General features: G+C 41.3%; 1 protein-coding gene across 1 annotated transcript in view; it reads left to right on the forward strand.

The window, feature by feature from the left end:
• Window positions 1-20,407, forward strand: part of SLC35F1 (solute carrier family 35 member F1) — a 254,948-nt gene extending 234,541 nt beyond the window's left edge. Inside the window, exon 8 of the mRNA XM_049818157.1 lies at window positions 17,880-20,407. Within this exon, the coding sequence (XP_049674114.1) occupies window positions 17,880-18,104 (225 nt within the window). The 3' untranslated portion in view covers window positions 18,105-20,407. The remainder of the gene's footprint in view (window positions 1-17,879) is intronic.
• The last annotated feature ends 836 nt before the right edge of the window (window positions 20,408-21,243 follow it).

Below are 21,243 nucleotides of genomic sequence, written 5' to 3' on the forward strand. Positions count from 1 at the left end.
TGATATACTTGTAATTCAAGATGTTAATTGTTCAAGGTGTTATTGTATTAAAATGTAATGATTTATGACTTTCAATTTGAGACAGATTATTAGATTGTAGTGCATAATTCTTAAAATTATGTGCATCCCCCAAATTAAAACTCTCTTTTTAGTTCTTCTGTAATCAATAACTGATTCCAAATATTCCAGTGGATGGGGAAATGTGTCTGGCCTCTTTGGTGGCTGAACCTTGGCCACTGTCATAGCATTCAAGTGTACAACTCCGTATCTTCAGTCCTTTTTTTAAATTCTCACCGTATTGCTATATTTTATTCAGTGTCGATGTTCAAAAGTTTCCTAGCTATCTGTTCTCATTTCACCTTCTTCTTAAGCACAATTAAATTATCTCCTGCTTTGAAAAACAAAGGCCATCAGAGTCCTAAAACTTAACAGATGATGATGATGATGATGCTATCCTGTACTATCACATTCATCTTCACCTCTTATCTTTCAAACTCCTCTTTTGGTTTGAGCTTTGCCTTGATTTCTTGGTTTCTACGAACTTCAGCATTCCTTGGAGTACTAAAGCCAGCCTGCGTAAGGCTCTTTCCCACCCCACACAGGGAGGGGGAGTCCACAGTGCCCCCCCGGCGTGGGGAACGCGCCTGCGCGGCCGAGCCGAGGGGCTGCATTCCCGGTTGGGTTTCACCCATGCTTTCTGTATAGAGACGTGACGGTAAACAGCTTTGGAACCAGACAGAAGGATGCGATACCGATGTGAGATATGCTGTGCAGAGGGATGTCTCGGCATAGCGTGGAGGAAATTTAATGTTCTGAGTAACAGGACTGCCCTTGCCCTGTCAGAGACTGCAACAGCCGTTCTCCGTCGTGGGTACGTTGACACCAGCGGTGCTGGGAAATTCAGGGCCAGCTCTGCAGGTGTACGGGGTTGGAAGTTTTATATAACTTAGGAGATGTTCTTTTTTACATTTTAGTCTCAGCCTTAGCTTTATTTTTCTGTGAATTTTTAAAGTTCATGCTTTTCATCTGCAAGCTGTATGTTGTGCTTTAGTCATTCTAATCAAATTGGGCTCTCACTAAATAATCTAAGCAGTTTATTTTATGTTTTCCACAAGCTAGAGCATGCATACTGATTGTGTTCTGCGCCAGCAGGTCGAGTCACACTATATTGTATCATTACCTAGCAAGCCAAGCACAATCAATTACATTCTGCCTTGGCAAATTCATTCATTATTTTATCCAAGTTGCAGCTATAAATATTCAGAATTTCTGTATATAGTAGCAATTTCCAAATGACGAAAATGCATATATTTCATAATAAATCAAGGAAGTCATATATCTTGATTTGGAATTGTGGAGAGTATCTGTGACAAAGGACTTGGCTACACAGATAAATATGATTCTTGAAAGCTTTCAGCACCAGAAGTCTGAAATGATGCTAGCTGAAACCTCACTTGCTGATACTTATTGATGCGTCTAAAAATGACTTTTCAATGCTAATTCTAACACCAGAGTCCCTCCAATGGAAGGGAACAGATGACAGCCTTCCCATTACATCAAGAAACAAGCCATGAAGGAGTCTGCGCTTTGACATGATGGAGAAGAGAGGGTACAAGTTGGGGCCATAGGTTCCAATTTCATTTTCGCCAGCACAGAACCTAAGCAATGCCCATAAATTGGGGATTTATGTAGGCTTCACTGAGATGAAAATTTGGTCCTCACTGGAAACAAAGAAGAAGAATTAGGAGCCTCCATTAAAAGCATGTGCTTTACCATCCTGATCCAAAGCACTGAAGTCAGTATGAGCTTTTCTGCTGGCTTCAGTGGGCTTCAGTTCATTTTCCTGAATTAGCAAAGTCTGCCACTCAAGGAGTAATCTTTAAAAAAAATCACAGTTTCATGACTGTGAAGATAAAGACCATGTCTTATTGTGACTCTATATGCTTCAGACAGTCCTTTTTTTTGTTAGTGAAGGATGGATATGAAGTCTGTGGTTTGGGAGCAGGAGGTAGAATTGGTTTGGGGGAGGATTGTTTGTTTATGAGTTTGATTTTTACTTGGCAGCCATCCATAAACACCTGAGAGACTTTTCCCAATCATCTGACCAAGCTGAGAAAATACTTCAAATGATGTTCTCACTTTTTTTCTTTTTTTTTTTTAACTTTTATCTGCTAGTATAAGCTGAAGTCATTAAGATCCTTTTCTTTGCTTGCACTTGTTAGGGGACTGACACCTACGTATTTTAAACCTTGACAGTGGTGTTGTCAGTGGTGCTTCATTATTTCTAGTAGAGCAGGCAGTGCAGGCTAAACAACTATTTTTTACATTATTACTTCTTCAGTCATATACTTTAGGATATTTTCCTGATGAAATGGGATATGCAAGCTGCTTGACCCATAAACTCTCTGTTTGAATGGAATTTAATCTCACAGGACCTTTATCCTGGTGAAGGCTTCTAAGCCCTTGATAATAATGAGGATAAATCATATTACTAGTTAATTCTTTATGCCACTGGTAATGTGCAGAAACCTATGTGCACGTTTCCCTTTCTTTTCCAGAGTACTACATTTCTTACAGTGGGACTCCCTCTCAACAGCTCTGTTCCCATGAAGCTGTACTGTCTCCATGCCTTTAATCTAAGTGGATTTTAAAAGCCTCTTTCTCACATTTCTTTCAATTTATTTATTTATTTATTTCAATTTCCTCCTCCAAATTATAATCAATTAGAAAATAGTTAGGCAGCTATATTTGAAGAGCTCCCTTTAGGTGGAAAGGAGTTAGCTGTGTCTTTGGTCAAACTTGAATATACATTCCCGTGACAGAAAGGGCCACATCCACTCACCCTTTGCCTGAGGATGCAGGATGCCGTAGAATACAAAAGCTATCAAGTAAAATGACGAAAAAAAGTAGAAGCTGGAAAACGAAATTACTCCCACCAAGACGCTGCACAGTCTGACAGCAGATTTTTAACAACACAGCACTGATATGGCAGCTTTGTGAAAATACTGCATTGTTAAAAGGATATCTCTTCCTTTCACAGTGTTATCTTGCAATAGATTCATTAGTTGCAAAGCATGAATAGTGAGACATGGAACTCGCTGTTTTGGAGCCATCAAAAAGAGTGTAAAAGATGTGGCATTCGTATACAGAAGTTACGATGAAAGCTTCAATTTCAATTATATTTTTTCAGACACTAGCTCATCATAAATGTCAAGTTTGGTAGGTTGTTTTCAGGGCTCTTAGCTTGGGATATTTTTTTTTTTTTTTGGTCTCATGTTAAAAGACTGCTCACAACAGAACTGGTTAGGAGTCTTCTAGCAAAATACATTCTTGCTGGAAATGCCTAATTATCAAAACAGAAATGCTAAGTGAAAACATCCCGTTTTCAGTATGCTCCTAAGGAAACACAAGCTGGCATTTCTCAGACCCTGACTGTTGTTTTGCCTGCTCATCCAAGAGGTTGCAGCGGCACGCATTTTCCAATGTTTTCAGCCAGGTATGCTAGGACTGGAAGATCTCAGACACGAGAAAACATGAGTTGCACAGCTCATGGATTCTGGAAGCCAGAGAACAAATCTCAGCTCTACATCAGGCAGCCCAGAACCCCAAGAAGGAGTTTTTAAGGCTTCCAGGCATCTGCCGTGGAGATAATCCTGGCAGTTGCAGTCAGCAGCTGCCAGAGTTTCCAGCAAGCATACTTTGTTTTAGAAACAACAGCTTTAGGTGTTTCATAACAGAAGCAAATGCAGGATTTCTGTTCTTGAAAGAGTGTCAGTTTCTATTTTGCATCTCAGTTTAGGAATTTTTTTCTTTAATTACAGAACAACGGTTTGGCTTCCTAGCCAGGAACTAGTTCATAATCACAGCAAGGGAACAGCTAGGAGTTGATCTACCTACCTATGCATGGGTTTATATTCTCTTAACTATGTAATTTAGATTTCTTAAGATTCTTAGTGAATGCCTGGTTAACAGGGTTTACTGACAACAGTACTGTTCTGTGCCTTGCTACTCTACATCTGGTTGTCAGCTCAAAGTACGGGGTTTGGTTTTTTGTATCAATGATTAGATGGTCGTAATATTTCTTTTCTTTCTCCATTTCTCCCCCCTTTTTATTGTGTGTAACTTTTGAATCAAATCTTTTTATGTCTCTGTATCACATCTTCCTGCATAGCTTAAGTGTTAAAATGTTAAAATATTTGTTTGCAATTTCAAAAGAGCTTTCCAATTTGACACATTTATACTCTTTTAAAATATGCGCATGAGGTAGGTACGCAAGTAGATTTTCATTTGTATAAAAGGTGTTTGATACCAGTTGAAACTCATGTAATCACTAAGTAGAACCAATTTCAGACCGAAGTAAGAAGTTGTTTAAATGACAATCCAACCAGTCAGGGGGAAAAAAAGTACCACTACGTGACTGAGTTCTGCCTTTGGTCATATTAGATAGCAAATTGCCTGATGGATATTGCCTACTCAAAAGACTACATGAAATGAAAAAAGAATGTAAATGTTAACTGTAGTAAACAAATGTGTAAAATCAGCCTGTTCACAGGCAGTCCCCAGAGAAGGAAAAGAGACAGTATATTTGCCTGTGTCATCCACTTCAAATGGTGGTCAGACTTGCTTGCAATGAACCACTCAAGTGCTCTGACCTGCAAGGCACTGGGAAAGTCGCTTACCTACCTTATAGTGAGAAATTTTTATTTTTCAAACAAAATCATGAGCAAAGGTTTTAAGTCCTAGCATAGAACCTATTAGTTTCCTCTAATTTTTTATACAAAATGAAGAGGAACCACAGGACTGTAAGTTTCCATCATTGACATTTCTCTATAAGGACGATGTTACGCTGAGAGTTGGTATTGCTTTCAGTTATTATAAAATAGTCTTTCTTAAGTGTCTTGAACAAAGAATTGTCTTTGGGGAATGAGTTGAACATGGGTAAGTAAACAGGAATATACTTTGACTACTTGAAGAAGGTAATTCACATCACTTCGTGGGACCTGAATTTTCAACACCTTGCAGAATGCTGAGTCCATCATCCCCAAGTCTTCACTGCTTTCTTAGCAGGGGTAGGTAAGGGGGAGCAGTGTTTAGGGAACTAGTGAGAAATGGTTAGGGAATTGGGGGGGGGGTGGGGGGGTGTAATTCAGGATGCTGTTTCGTTTTGCATGTAATTTGAAGTCACTGCTGTCCCATCCCACTAGTCTCTTCTGGTCCCACCTCTGCCCCCGGGCTCAACAACGCTCCAGACACACAAGCACTATAGGAGCCAAAGGGAGGCAACAGCATTGTACTGGTAGAACATGCAATGGTATCCTTAAGTTTAGCATAAGGCCCCCATCCATCTGTCATTTTCATTTGGAGTTAATAATTGGATATTGTTAATGTAAAGAAATGCAAAAAGCCAAGTATCATAACCGTGGTCTTTGAGCACTTGGAGACAAATAAGAGCCATCTCACATTACCTTGTTTGAGTTAGGTTTGTGTTTCAATATAAAGAAAAAGTTGTTCAGAGGTCTCTTAAATATACCACAGACTACATTATGAAGTTTAATTCTTACACTCTGAAGGAAATAAATAGTGTTTTGGAAAAAGTAGTGAAGAGTCATGTGGAAGGTAAAGGTGAAGTGCTTATAATTCTTACCCAATATGAAAGTGCAGACATATTAGTGGAAAACTTCCTGTTACTGGAAATAATTAACTCTTGAATGATAAATCTTCAACAAAACCATGTGGGTTTTAAAGGTGCTGGTGACCATAGGCTGAAAAAGGCAATTTGGGGAGAGTGGAGCAATACAAATGCATAACAACAGAGAACAAGAAAGTAGTTTGAATGAACTGCAGAAAGCAAAAAATATTGTAACACATACTACTCTTTATTACAAGAAAAAGTGCAGACAGAAAAACATAACAAAGGCATCCTATTAAAAGAACTGGATCTTACTGACAACATACTTTTTCTAAATGCTACTCAGTGAATATGAAAACAAAGACCAAAAGGCTTAGTTTCATAATTATTTGGAAGGGGGGGGATTAAATGAAAACCTCAGCATTTCCCAAGTTGAGCATACTTTTGAAGACAAGAGAGTACGATGAATGTGTGGAGTTACATACCTCAGCAATAATTTGCAACCCAGAGGAGACAGCCAAAAAAAAACCTCATGAATTAGCAAAACAGCAGCTGCATTCAAAAGCTTAAATAAGGTTCAGTTACTGAAAATCTACAACGATTTTCAAATTATGATTCTTCAAATTGAATGCAATTTCCACCTTAGCAAAGGCTAGAAGTTCCCCAGAGATATAGACGGAATCGTCTTTGAAAGCAAATGGCAAGGGTTAAATGCAAGAACTGCATTATAGATTTGGAGATTTCTTATGGAATTGAGCAAGTCCTTGTTTCCAGAAGTGACCAGAAAAGAAGGTAGAATATTTAGAAAGTGTGTTAAGAATTATGCCTGGCCATCCACATGGTCCATAAGCCACCAGGAAGAAACATATGTAAAATTGGGAATGAATTATTTTATCTGTTTTGATTAACTAACTAGATTGAAGTGCTTGCTCCAGTTGTGCCTCCTACCAGCCAAATCAATGTATGCTACAGACATACAGGGTTAAACATCCGAATTACCTTCTATTTCCTACCAAAATCAAGGAATGGGTCAACAGGCAGACCTAACATCAGTCAGAAGACATCACTTCTATGTGCTTTCAATCTGAGCAGTAGGGTATTAACTGCTAGAAAGTCTTCAAAAGGCATCTTGTTTATGTCTAAACTCCCCCTTCCCACTAAACTGGAAGCTTTCAAACCCATGATATGGGGTAGAAGCTTGTCATCAGCGCTGCTGTTAAGCAACTTAACCTTAATTAACTGGAGTAAACTTCTGGAGCTTTTCCTACCACCTGCGTGTGTTAAGTTTAGCAAGCAAGAGTATCTGCTTTTTCAGGTGTTTAAAAGGCTCATAATTGGTCTGAAGGGGATTTAAAATAGCTTTGACTTAAAGTAATCTGGATTTTGTATCTTAAGTACAAGAGGAGAACTTGTAGGGAAAAGCTCCGGATGCAACTGGACAAACCATCCTTTTAAAAAAATTGTTAGAAATAAACAGAGAGAAAACAAGGAATACAAAATAATCATAAAAGAAAACTGATACTGTGCAGATGAAATAGAAAAGGATTAAAGTCTAATTGCTGTAAAAGATAAAACGACCTTGGCAATGAAGAAGAAAGTGAAACAAACAGCAAAAAGTTCTTGTATATGAAGAGAAGGAAGTTTCGCTATGCAAAGACAGCAGAGGCCAAAATTAAACAACCTTTAGTTTGGCAGCTAAACAAAATTGGGACCTTCTGTCACATTCAGTAAGGACGAGAGTTAAATATGAAGACAATGCACAATAAGTAATAGAAATGGAAATTACTACATCAGAAGTAGAAACAGAACACATTTATCTGAGTACTTTCAAGCTTGGGAACATAGACAGTTGGAAGAATTTTATATGAAGTAGGCAATAAACTAAAATCAGAAGTAGACACCAGGGAGGAATGATTAGGGACATGGAGATAAAAGGAAAATTGGATAAAATGCAACCTGGTTCACAAAAGGTAAATCATCCAATTTAAACCCGATGTCTGTCTGGTAATTTAACAGATTTTTGTAGACAAAAGTCAAATGGTAGATCTAATCTGTAAGGCTCTTGTAGGATGCAGTGTAGAAAATTATCAGTTAAGCTAAGGAACAGGATTAGTGCTGTAGAGACTGGAAGTTAGGTAAGAAACTGGCTAGTGAAGATAAAGGACAAGGCAGCGTGCCAGGAGAGACACAGCTTACTAGAAGCAGCTCACTGATGGAGGTCCCAAAGAGTTGGTCTGAAGACCAGTCTTGCGTAGTGACTGTAGTAATAGCTTTGGCACCCTCAGTAGGAAGAATGATTAAAATAATTAGGCAACAAAAACTGGATGACATTGAGAAATGCCATGAAGCACAAAGTGTGAGGTTAACGTCTGTGGCAACAGATGGGAGGAATTTGAGCAGGGTTGTGACGAAGCTGTTTCCAAATGGGTCAGTCTAGGTATTTCTAGTATTGATGGAGAAGTGCTAATGCCGTAGGACAGGACAACTTACCATGTCAGGACAGCACTTTGCTAGCTGCAGCTACGGAGATTTTTGGTCAGCTCAAGAGGGCCAAACAGAGCTTTTTCTCTTATCTGTTCCAAAGCCTTGAGTAAGCATGTGTCCACTAGCAATGTACTGAATGTACAAATCCTAAATAATGTTTGCTGTATGTAACACAGATTTGATTTCTGATGGACTGGGAGGGACTATGGTAGCTCAACATATATAAATTAATCTATAAATTCAGAGGGAGGAAAGGAGAATTATTCCAGCTAAAGACGTAACAACATATGGTCAGAAATGGAGAATGGATAAATTTGGAATAGAAATTAGGGGGACTTTTTGGCTATCACAGCAGGGAGGTTCCAGAACAGACTAAAAGCAGATTAGGGGGGAGTGGCCAAAAACCTGAATAATGCTTGCAGGAGGACGGGGTGTATTTGCCAGATGGAATATGTGGTCTGACTGTACGCGGTAATGGGGAGTTGGATTTGACAGCTTAGGGTGTGCTCGCTGTTCTGATTCCCTCGTGCGTCTGTCTTGTGAGTTGACTCAGTTGAGAGCTCTTGGAGCCCCTGGAGTTTGGTCTCACGTTGCCTGCAGCGAACGCACCAGACCACAGAGAACCCCGATGCGAAACAGCCGTATCGCGCTCCCTCCGGACAACTTACATAGTCACTCGTGGTAAGGGTAACTGCAGCTGCGTGTTCCTTGTTTCTCAGGGTAGGAGTGCTCCCCGTTTGTATGGCTGAGAGAAAAGAACGCCATTCTGGAGGAACATTGCTGCGGGAATATATTGTTAGATTCAGCAGAAAAATACAAACAAAGGGTCCAAGATGAATCATTTATTGTAACCTTGGCTTTGAACACGCTGAACACAATTAGCCTCATATACAGTAACAGAGAATCGAGTACAGCAGACAGCTGCTACTATATTAAATACTTACACGCAAAACCAGAAAGACTCATGGCAACTGACAGCTGATAGAGCAAACCAGCAAAGAATATTGAAAGGTAAAAGTGGGGAGGGGAAATTGTTTTTATTTTTATAGTTGTGCTTCTCCTTTTTGTATTAAGAACATTTAAAAGGATAATTGCTTTACGACTGTCTTGCCAAGTGATTGATATAAAATAATCAGAAATGAAGCCCCCTTATCCCACAATAAGGATGCTCACAGGAAATTAAAGCAGTGTAATATAAGTGTTTTAACGTCACACAAAAATCTCTTTCCTATGTAGATAAGATAAGATTAAAACAGATTGCAGGACTCATTCTACCTTGCACTTTTTAATTAGACAGACTGCTGGTACCGCAGGGGTACTGAACACAGGCTCATTTTTTCTCCACATCTGATGGCAGAGACAACAAAGGGAAACAGAAGAAAAAGCAGCATTCCCATCTCTCCCGGCACCCGGGACAGGAAGATAAGCCATTTCACACAAACGTTTTGCCCTAACAGGCATGTATTTAGAAGGGACAGCCTATTATGAATTTTTTCTAATGATATCATTTGTGAAGCCTGAAATCATGCAGATTTGTGCAAAACCAGTATTTGCCTTACAGCTGCCTACATCAACCTTGGAGATTTTTCTCTAAATGCAATCGGTTTTCTCCATAAATTTGTTTTATTCCACCAATCAATTCCAGGAAAACTATGAAGTCTCCCAAATTTTAACAGAATTTGTGGTGACAGTTTTCTGGTAACCCGCTCCTCATTTTTCTCCCCTATAGATAACTTCAGCATCTAAGAGCTTAAGACTTTCCCACTCACCGCTGTCTTACCAGCTAAACTGTGCCCACCAGCAAATACCATGCAAGGACTGAAAAAGAGGGCACTGCTAGAAGAGAGAAGGCATAGACCACTATGTTTTACCTACAGTAAAACATGCAAGCACTAGAACAGGATCTTTGAGAATCAACTGGAAAATACAGAAAATGCGTCATATGATTACTTCACCTAACAATTTCTGTGCAACATTTGCGATTCAGTATAAGGCATAGTATCAGGCAGCATTTCGTCTGGGTTACAGCATATTGAGGGTGCAAGCAGGCAGCAGGAATTGAGGAGTCTGGCCTTTCTCTCATGTGAAAGGACAGAGGCAAAACTTCCTTTGGCTTCTTTGTTTTCACCAAATGGCAATGAAGCCGATGTCAGGTTTCCACTGTTATTGAAGCAAGCCAGATGCTTTTTGCTTTGGGTTCTGGCTGGCATGAGTAACAGTGATGCGTTGAGACATGACCTGCAGCTTCATCCAGTGAAAACCTTCTTATGTGACTGCCAATGGACAGAAAAGAAAAGAAAAAAGATGTGGAGGAACTAGCTACAAATTTCACTTTGCATCCCAGCTGAGTTCAGAGGGCAAGATAGGACCTTAAGTCATCACTTAAGACTATATCCTCACAGTTTGCCTTGGAAACAGCTGGAGGTCATTAAAGTGTGAAGGCAATGCAATCCCGCTGGTAGCGGACAGACTCGCTGCCCAGAAGTTATCGTTGTTACTGAAGCTGGCCAGCACCCCTTGGTACCCTTCTCAGTAAGAGAACCAACGCTTTGGCTTGGGCATTCAATTTTCTGCAGTTGGAGAGCTGAGAAGGCGTGCTAAACCGTATCTCAGTGCTTTGGGTCCCTTTAAGGATCTCTGGATTAAAGATCTGAGAGATCTGGCAGGACATGGAAAGGTTCAGGTGAATGAGTTTTATCTGTTCAAACACAGTCTGGAAAACTCACAGCAGCCCTTCTGGTGTTTGCTTGCATTTGGGTTTTACGAAATACTGTGTTTTACTCTTGGTGGCTGCCCCAGATTCTATTGATGACAAATATGTAGCATCACCTGCCTAGAGCTTGGTTCTGCAGTCCGTTTGGAAAGATGTCTACGTATTCCTAGAAATATACTGCCCATAACTCCCACCTGGGGTCAGTGATCAGCCAAAGGTCAGGTCTTTCTCTTTCACCCCTGAAGGCAGACAGCAGTAATTGAGGCTGAACAAGCAGATCGGTCTCCCGACAAAGAGCAGGGCAGACCCCAAATCCCAAACGGACATCTTCCTCGCAGGCTGGGACAAAAATAGTCAGCAATAGTTTGAGTGAGTCACAGTCCCAACCTAAGACAAATTTGGCCGGGTCCTCGTGGGTCTGAGCTGAGGGCACTATGAGCTATGACTTGGGTGCTGGGTCCTGTTCCTGTTAATAAAGTAATATGTCTGTGGTATCCAGCTATGCAAGTGAAAGCACCGTGTGAATTCATAGCTCTGAGAGCCCTCACCCGTCCTGGTACTGCTGCTGGCTGGAGAGTGTGTGCATCCCACAGCGCAACTTCTGCGCTTGGTCACGGTGAACTTCATTTGCTGTATCGGAGGAGAAAATAGAAAACAGTGTGAAAAGAAGCTCAGTCTCTCCATCAATTCATCAAACCGAGTGGAAATGTCTGTTTGGTATATACAAGATAATGAGAGAAATTTGGTTTTAACTCTCTGCGCTCAGCCCGCTCAGGTACTCATGTGTGAAATTACCCAGGGGGAAAAGACATAAGTCGGTGCAGGAAACCCTATTGGCCTTAGCTTTGATGGGCTGTGCAGCGTATGCTACAAACTGAATTAGTTCGGAAAACAGAGAGATTCATCAGACTGCACAGACCCACTGATTGGAGTAAGACGGTGGTGGGAACCGCCTGCCTGGAGAGCACAGAGGGTGTCAACAGAAATAGGGGACTAACTGAATTCCACTTGATACATAGGTTTTTTGTCCCTCTTCGTCAGTGTGGTTCTGAGGAGACCACTTCTCTATAAGGTTTAAAATTCGAATTAATAGACCTGATTTCTTTATTCATTTTTGTTAAAATGTGGAGAATTTCTGGACGAGGTAAGGGAACCGGTAGTTATTCCATTTCATACTTCATCACTGCATATATGAAACATGATAATTCTGAATTTTCAATTAGTCCCGTAACAAAAAAATTCCTTCGAAGGACTTAAAAAGCACAGTTGGGTTGCCACAGGCTAGGAGCTGGGCTTCATATTACCTATCAAGAGATTCAGTCTACAGCTGCTGTTGTGAAATACAAATGGAACTGGAGCGCCACAGCTCTAATAGTCTGCTCCGGCAGACTATTTCCAGTTCAATGGACCGGGTAAAAGAGAATTTGCATTTTCATAACCATTGTAATAATGGTCATGATCATTATCATGATAGCTGAGTGAAAAACCAAAATTAGCAAATCATTGAATTTCTTTGTCTGTGTGGGCTTCTCTGCAGACTCACATCTGTCTCGTTTTGTCACTTTGGATATTGTTTTGCCCTAGTGTCAGTGGTAAAGTGGATGTGGACATCTGTGACAGGCAGAACTACTTGTCTGCAAATTCCCGCTGCAGCAGTCAGTCAGGCAGCGCAGCGTTTCCGCGCTGTGATGCAGCCGTTCTTCTATGCCCCTTCTTCGTGCTTTCCCTTCTAAAGTCATAATCTGTGTACTGAAGAACGAGTCGCTCTCTCCAGACCTGGGCTTGAATGTACTGCCTTCTGAACAGTTTTTCTTTCTTTTTTTCTTCTACTCTTACTGTCTTATCACTATTCAAGAGGATGAAATCAGCTGCACTGTTTGCTCCCCAGCCAGAAGTTTCTTTTGCACCTACCTCTTGAAGTGGATTACTTTAATGCGTAAGAATCTGAAGTGGAAATAGTAGACGTGATTTAGCCATAATGGTTTAAGAATATATGAAAGACAAGTTTTGCACGGAGAGATAATAGAAGTAGAGAATAAGAACTAGTGGGGAGCAAATTTTGAAAGGCTTAATAGTTCACGCTGGATCTTCAAAAATCTTAAGTTTTCCGATGCTTTTATGTGCATCTTCTGTATTTTAGAAATCTTGTGATACTTGACTTACTCCCAAAATGCATAATTTTGATACACTTGGAACAAAAGTACTGTATATAAACTAAATTTCAAATGGGTTTTGTAAACTTCATCCACAATTGTATGTAGCACTGTTGTAAGGTATTTTATGTTAAAAAAAAACCCCAAACAACACTGCAGATATGTTTGGGTTCTCTTCTTTTTTAATGTAAAAATCTTTGTGCATGGATGACAAAGTCAGACTGATTTCACCATTTATTTTCTGTGGTCAGCTAGACCTTACTGCTGCTGCAGTGGTTTTCTGGCAGCGTTCTGCAGTAGCACATATCGGAGTGAGGAGTAAGACCTCTGCTTCCGCAGCTAAAGCCATCAGATGTCATTAGCTCTTCTGCTAAGCCTGGCTGGGGGAATGCATTCAAGTACTGGGTGCCTAAGGAATGTCTCTTAAATAAATACCAGAAACATCCACTCATCCAGAATCAGTGTGGCTTTTGACGGACTGAGAAAATCTTGTTATACATGTTATCTTGTTACATTTGTCTAGGTTTTGCTTTGTATGTTTATCTTCACCAAAAATTAATGGTAGTTTACTGTAAGCTATTTTCACCACAGTTCTCAATAATATCTAGAGAAGACACATGTTTTACATTTTCCTAATTTTTTAATGTTTTGAAGTCACAGAATTACAGAATCATAGAATGGTTTGGGTTGGAAGGGACACCTTCCACTAGACCAGGTTGCTCCAAGCCCCATCCAGCCTGGCCTTGAACACTGCCAGGGATGAGACAGCCACAGCCTCTCTGGGCAACCTGTCCCAGTGCCTCACCACCCTCACAGGGAAGAACTTCTTCCTTACATCTAATCTAAATCTACCCTCTTTCAGTTTAAAGCCATTACCCCTTGTCCTATCACTACCTGCCCTTGTAACAAGTCCCTCTCCAGCTTTCTTGTAGCCCCCCTTTAGGTACTGGCAGGCTGCTATAAGGTCTCCCCAGAGCCTTCTCTCCTCCAGGCTGAACAACCCCAACTCTCTCAGCTTGTTTTCATAAGAGAGGTGCTCCAGCCCGCTGATCATCTTTGTGGCCGTCCTCTGGACTTGCTCCAACATGTCCATGTCCTCGCATGTTCCATATTGAATACTTACAGTTGGGGAAGCACTTACAGACACCCAGATGTCAGAGCGGAGCAGCCATAGTAAGATCTGTAGGGCTGATTTAGCTGTTTAACTTGACTGCTCAGTAAGTTTTGACAGAAGCCTTGCATGTCAGTGACGAACTCTGAAATGTCATTGTAACTAAGACACTTAGTTTTTCTCTGTAAAGGAGGTCTCTGCCTTCTCCTCAGAGGATGATATCCCTATTTCCCATTTTTATTCTGTAAACCCATCTTTATTCAGTAACCAAGTGTTACTGTCTCTTAAATGTGTAAGAAACTGAGGGTCATCTAAAATCATTTTGGTTCAGAAAAGAAATTCATAGGCTGAAAATCAATCCCAGGTCTCGAGAGCGTTAGATCATTGATTTAATCACAAAGTCATCTGGTATCTCAGTAAACTACATGATAAGGAAGCTTATATACATATGTACCTATAGGTGTAGATACAAAATCTATAGTAAAATTATTTAATGATATAGAAATGTAAGTTATTTGTTTGGTTGCTTACTCTAGGGTGTGTGACACCCATTAGCTAATCTGAGCTAAACAATTTCTGACCATGTAACTCTTTGAGCAGCGTACAGTTATCTTGTTTAGCATGGAGGGAAGTAGGATTTGGAGAGATGTACAAATCTGGATATTTTAAAAATATTTTTCTTAGAAGAAATATGTTTCTGTAGACACTGAGAGAGAAGTCAGAAAAATGAAGCACAAAATCATTCTCAAATAGTTTTTTACACCCAGAGAGGAATTACACACTTCCTGAGGGCCTGCAGTTTGGTACTGCAGTTATGTAGAGGGTAGCAATGAAAAATTACCTTCTCTCGCTTCATTTCTTAGGAATAGCTCTTTCTGCTGGTTTTGAATGTGTCTCTTTTGCTGTCTATTAATAGTGAATCTCAGCATATGAGGTTTGCAGGTCGAGAGAAAAAAACTCCAAAACCTATGTGTAGTCGTTGCAGTAGAGTGTGCCTGGAAGTCCTATCTTCAATAAAATACAAAGATTTCTGCTAGAGTCTGAGGAACACAGTACAGTGAACAACAGATTTTGTATTTGATGAACTAAATCTGCACCCTCCCATCACACTGCTGGATTCAGCGCTGTTTTAATAGGAGGAAAATACCCATTGATTTCAAGGGACTTTCACTCAATATGACAGAGTATTGACAAAACCCAGAGATTTCTCATACGCCTACAGTGTATATTCCCATATTAACCTTACTAACAACCCTTCTACTTCAGTGCTGCAGAGAGCCGCTGCAGAAAACAATTCAGCCTGAACCTTAACTTCTTTATAAGGAAGGTAAAGTTGGAATTGTTACAGGGCTGTCAGGATCCAGGTCTCTCTGCACTAGCTGTGCATAGATACCAAAGACAAATGATTCACAGGCCTTTGTTTAGGTTTCCCCGAGCTTCATCCAAACCCTTTCTCCCAGGCTGGAGAGCTGCCACTGGGGGACATACTGCCGTGGAGAGAATATTATCGAGCAAAAGAGCCCACTGGCAGGAAGCCCCGGAGAGAGGAGCGAGAGCTATGGCCGGGAGGAGGGGGATATGGTAGAGCTGGAGCCACGAACTAAAATGAAAGTGAATTGGTTTTGGCTGGAGCAAGAAAAAGGGCACATTTAGCTGCTGGAAGACCCACAGATTCCTCACAGCAGGACACAAGGCAATCACAAATCTGGCTGGCACTCTGGTTATATAGTGGAGGAAGCCAGCTGGCTGTCCAGGGTGAGAAATTCAGGCATAAGGTGGGAAGGAGGGACAGTGGGAAGCTAGGGAACTAGTTCCCAGCTTGGGAAACTAGATTCATTTGGCTCCTGAGCTTTGCTTCAGCTTAGTCAAGTCCACTGCTGCCAAGTGGTACCCAAGTTCACATGCGAAGCTGGGGGGAAGTGCTGAGAGCAAAATTGAACCGAAAATGGGGAAAAAAGTCAACTGGAAAATGCTTTGAAACGATTGACTGGGATTTGATTGCCACATGGGGGAGACCTAAGCCTAAACAGTCCTTTCAGAGCTTTGGCACATGGGAGGAATCCCTCAGCAGTCGCAGGGTGAGAGTCTCGACGCTGTCTTTGCGGCTGGTGGGACAGCTGGATGATTACATCAGATCATACTGCCAGATGACACGTGAAGACCTGGTGACACTCCTGGGAAAAAGCAATTAACAGCTGATGAAAAGCAGAACTCTTCCTACCCTGTAATCCTTCTGACACACTTTAAACTCTCCCCATTATGGTCCTTTCCCTCTAAAACCTGCATACTAGCTGTGGGAAACAAAACCACATACAGGTATATCACCATGGGTCGTATGTCCAAAGCTTTCAAAGATACTGTGCATTCTGTAAAAAAGCCAAATGCTTCCTCAGGCGGAAAGTTGGACGCAGGTTTTGTAGGTTTATTAAATGGCAACAAATTAACATAGCTACAAAGTTAGCTTAAGTAAAATTTGCTTTCTCCACAATGATCATTTCTTTAAATATAAGAGGCAGAATTGCTAAAAAGCTTCCAAGATAATATAGTCCAGTCTATCCGTTTTGTGCTGTGCTGAAGTGATCCAGAGGAAACAAATTGGGCATCTGTCAAAGCATAGTCAGGAGTAAAAAAACATGTAAAATACTGAAGTACCTCATGAAGAGCAGCTAATAACAGGTTGCAGCCAGTTGTTGGTGTTCAAGTACGGATCCCTGACAGTTGCAGAATACAGGCACTTTTTAAAGTCCCACTGAATACAAATCGGTTCCGTATCCCCACCAACAAGTTGGCTCTGCAATTTGTCCTTCATGGCTTCTCACATACAGCACGCAAAAAGCAATTATTTGTAGTCTAGGATTGGGAGACAAGTCATATGGGCTTAAAGCCATTTTTGTGTCTCCCTGAGGAGGAACCCAGTATCTAAAGCTGATATCCAGTGGTCTGTGCTTTTGAAACCCTGCTTTTGCCTTTACCTTTATCTGCAAGGACTAACGTGTTGCCAAAAAGGCTATTTGTGTTGTGTTTTTAGTTCAGGCACACTGAGTTTGGCTATGTCAGAAAATTCAGGCTGACCTTTGATCTAGAGGAGCTGTGTGCCAAAATATGGGTACTTGAGCTTTCAGTTAACTTCCCTCCATACGTACTTCCAAACTCCTTGAGGTCAACCCAGAGCATGTGTCACAGCTGAAGTTCATCCTATCCAAACTCACATTAAATCTTTTAGTGTCTGCTTTCTGTTTACAAGCAAGGGAAGTTGCAGGTGGGCTTTTTAAGTGCCTTTATTAAAATATTTTTTTTTTAAATATATGTGTTTTAAATGCATATTTAAATGTTTATTTAATTATAATTTTGTATTACCAACAGCATGTCATACTTCACAGACGTGTGGTTTAGCTGTAATTAACTGCAGATTTGTCCACTATCTGTCAGACAGCTGTAGATGAGAGTACCCCACACTGGAGCTAGAGAAACTTGGACTCAGAGAAGTGGTTGGCTTGTCTAAAAGCACAACAAAATCAGCTTTGGATCTGTGACCAGAGCCCAGCTTTGCCAAGTCCCACCTGATCAATACTTAATATGCCTGGGCCATGGGAAGGCACTGGTTGGTTGTGGAAGACAGGGGAGTTGATGGGAGCAAATCCCGTAAAAAGCCGACATCCCAGTGATAGGAGGTCTGTTCTGTGCGGTGCGTGCCAAAACAAGGATCTGTGCCTACCCGTGTCTGTGGGTCTTCATGAGCTCAGGATAACCGGTGCTGTGTCTAATGACTCTACTCTTATTTCTGCTTAGTTTTCAGGACTTTACTTGTTGTCATTCTTCACTATCCTTGTTGGGCTGGTGCTCTACTCCTCCACGTCCACCTACGTAGCCCAGGATCCTCGGGTGTACAAGCAGTTTCGAAACCCTTCAGGACCTGTTGTAGACCTGCCAGCCACCGGCCAGCTGGAGCCTTCAGTAACATACACCAGCCTGGGGCAGGAGACAGAAGAGGAGCCTCACGTTAGAGTTGCTTAAACCCAGGGCTGTTGATCACCTGCTGATGATTCAGTGGAGCTCGTATATCCATTATCTCTGTATTGTACATAGAGAAAGGTATTTACCAGGTGCAGTTACACCGGTGAGCTGCAAGGTAGCAAATAAGGAAAGCTCATAAAAATACAAACTACACGTTCCAGGGTGTTCATTGCAAGGAGATGCCAGTCCCTCGTTTATGATACGAGCAGCATGTTTGCAATACAAACTGCTGTATATGAATCAGTTAATGTCAAACTACCTTCGAAAGATATTCAATATCTAAGCTGAAATTACAAAAAGAAATTCATAGAAGGGTGTTATTGCACCCACTGAGTGATATTATGCCTAAGCCACACCAGTTGTGGAAAAGCCACCTTTTTACAGCAAATACACTTGTGCAGTCACTGTTAATTTCTCTCTAAGATTTGTTTGTTTGCACAAAATAGATGGGTTACTCGTGGTAGCAACACCCTGACACATTTTTGCTAGCACCTTGGATTTCGTGAGGGAAAGACGATGAATTCATCTGTTTGCCCTTTCTAGGTAATCTGTTCCATGAATCCAGAGAAGGGACAACTTACAATATCCGTCTCTATTCTAGGAATAGGTATAAGGCGAGCATTTTAGCCTTTCTATATTTGCAGCAGTGAAGTACTCAAGCATTGACCTCTCTATGATCCATGGCAGATTTCCTAGCGGCTGAGGTTCTGCATCAGGTGACAGGGAGTTAGTTTCTCTGTAGTCGTGACTTAACACAGATTTCTTACTTTTTAAATTTTAATCTGTAAAAAGAAAAATGCATTTTCTAGTTTCCTATGTATTGTACCTCTCCATGGTAAGATGACATGTCGTGTGGATCAGGGCACTTATTTTAGATACTCAGTGCATCGAGGGTGCCTTCTGCTGTTCCAGTTTGCTTAGTCTCCTGTGGTTCATTATGCTAACAATAGCTATTTAGAAATGCGTCAGGTTTTCCCCAAAACCCACAAATTGTAAAAATCAGGAAGATTAAGTGAGGAATTCATGAGCAGAAAGACTGGACCATCTGCTGGTGTTGCTGCAGTAGCATAAAGGCATTCATATCAGCAGGGTGCAGGCAATTATTTTTCATTAACTACAAAACTAGCAGAAGAATTCAGCAGTTTTCTTACATTCCCGAGGACTTGTGAAAATAGTAAGAGTGTACTCCACAACTGTACTTCTGCTCCAGGAGCCTTATCAGAATGGGGGAAATCTTAGTCACCACCATGGAAAATCCATCTCTGCCTGTATGTTTGCTCTTCTGAGAGCCCAATAAGAGGAAATCATTATTTCATCAAACATCCATCATCTATTTTTAATTTAAGGAAGGAGAGATGATCTTACGTCTGACAGGTAGGAGAGGGATCCAGGAGAGCTTGGTTTTATTCACGGATCTGCCACATCTCTGCGTGATCCTTGGGCATGACTTAACCTTCTGTGTGGCTGAGTTTCCCAATCTGTATATATGGGAACAATGATATTTTACCTACCTCACAGGGGTGCTATGGGACCAAGTTATTTTAAAATGCTTCAGGCTCTTCAGAAGGAAGGCGTTTACGAAGTGCTGTAAAAGTGTGTATACATTCGTTGTATTTGAAAATGGAGTTTATGGCAGGGTTGATGAATATTTTGCTTGTGGGCATAGAAGATGAATTTGATTTGAATGTTATTCTGCTGAAGAAGTCTGTCACAAGCAAAAATGTAGGGCTTCATGTTTGAAAAATACAACTTACCTATTTCTATTTTTAAAAGGAAAAAAAAAAAAATCAGTCTGTACTCTGGAGATTAGAAAGGCCACACAGTTCAACCAAGCAGGATGAATTTCTGCTGAAGTAACATTCATCTTTTATAGTCCTGTTCTGCTTTAATATAGAAGGGACTTCCCTGAAGCAGACTGGGAGAAGTATGTACGCATAATATACGTGAAGTGGCGAATGCCAAAACGCTAGTGAACAGCAGAAGTATGTTGTATCTTATTCTTGCCGTGGATGAGGAGAAGAGGTGATTTCTGTCCCACCGTGTTTAGGCTGTCTGCCACGATCCTGCTGCAGCTGAGGGAAGGGTCTGCAGTATTGCCAAACCATGCCCAAAACCAGCCCAAAAACCTCGGTTAAAATGGCTTGGTTTTAAACTCATAACAAATGTATGATTTTTTTTCCCCCCTGCCTTCTGTTTATTTAATCATTTTAGCACTCATGTTTCCAAGCTTTTTCTCTTAAACCATTGAGGGTTTAAAAAAAAAAAAAAGATTCCTACAAGAGAAACAGAGTCCATATTTTGGGGATATTAAGGAAAGTCTAAATCCTACAGGATTCAGAGAAAACAAAATTAAAAGCCACACAAGAAGGATTGCCTGATACTTCAGGATAAGGTCTGTGGCGTGGAAGTCCAGGTGGGAAGCGCGTGGTTGGGTGAAGCCCTCGTGCCAGCAAGCGTCCTCGGGTCGAGCCCTGGGAGAGCTTCGACTGGAGGTGGGTTTCGTCCTTTCCCCAGGAGCAGGGGCTCTGGTTGCAACCGCCACGGCTCCCTCAGGTACCCAGAGGCACACTGGTGGGCACCTGTCATCTCAGTCTTTTTTGCTACCTTTTATACCAATTAAATACCTTTCTCTGAACATTAGTCCCCGTGTTGGTCTGAGAACCTTGAGGATCGCGTGCGTGTGTGTTTGTTTCATGTTTACAGTTCCTTCCTTTTGCATAATTGTTTTGGTTAATTTCATTTTTAGTATTTATTTTTAAGCCAAATGTCTGTAGTCCTTCCGCCTCCCCCTCCTCATTTTTCTGACACTAACTTGTAGATGTTTGTTAGGGTCTTCTCAGAAACAGCTGGGCAGGAGGCATCTCCCGGCCAGGTCCCTGGGCTGGGAGTTCCTACTTACAAGGCTTTGCGACCCACGGGTGGCTGAGAGGTGCCGTCTGAAGCCATTTTTATAGGCTATTTTAAAAGGCTCGGTTGTACGGGAGTAAGTCACGAACGTTTCGGCGTGCGCTCTGCGCCCAGCCACCGTCCCCTGTGTTACTCGCGCAGGAGGAGTTTGATGGGCAAAGTGGGGCTGCTTCGCCGTCCGTGTCTCCCGTTAAACGAGGGGGATACTTGGATTAGCACCAGCGTGCTGGTG

This window comes from Accipiter gentilis, chromosome 15, assembly GCF_929443795.1.
Source record: "Accipiter gentilis chromosome 15, bAccGen1.1, whole genome shotgun sequence".
In the NCBI taxonomy this organism is placed as follows: Eukaryota; Metazoa; Chordata; class Aves; order Accipitriformes; family Accipitridae; genus Astur; species Astur gentilis.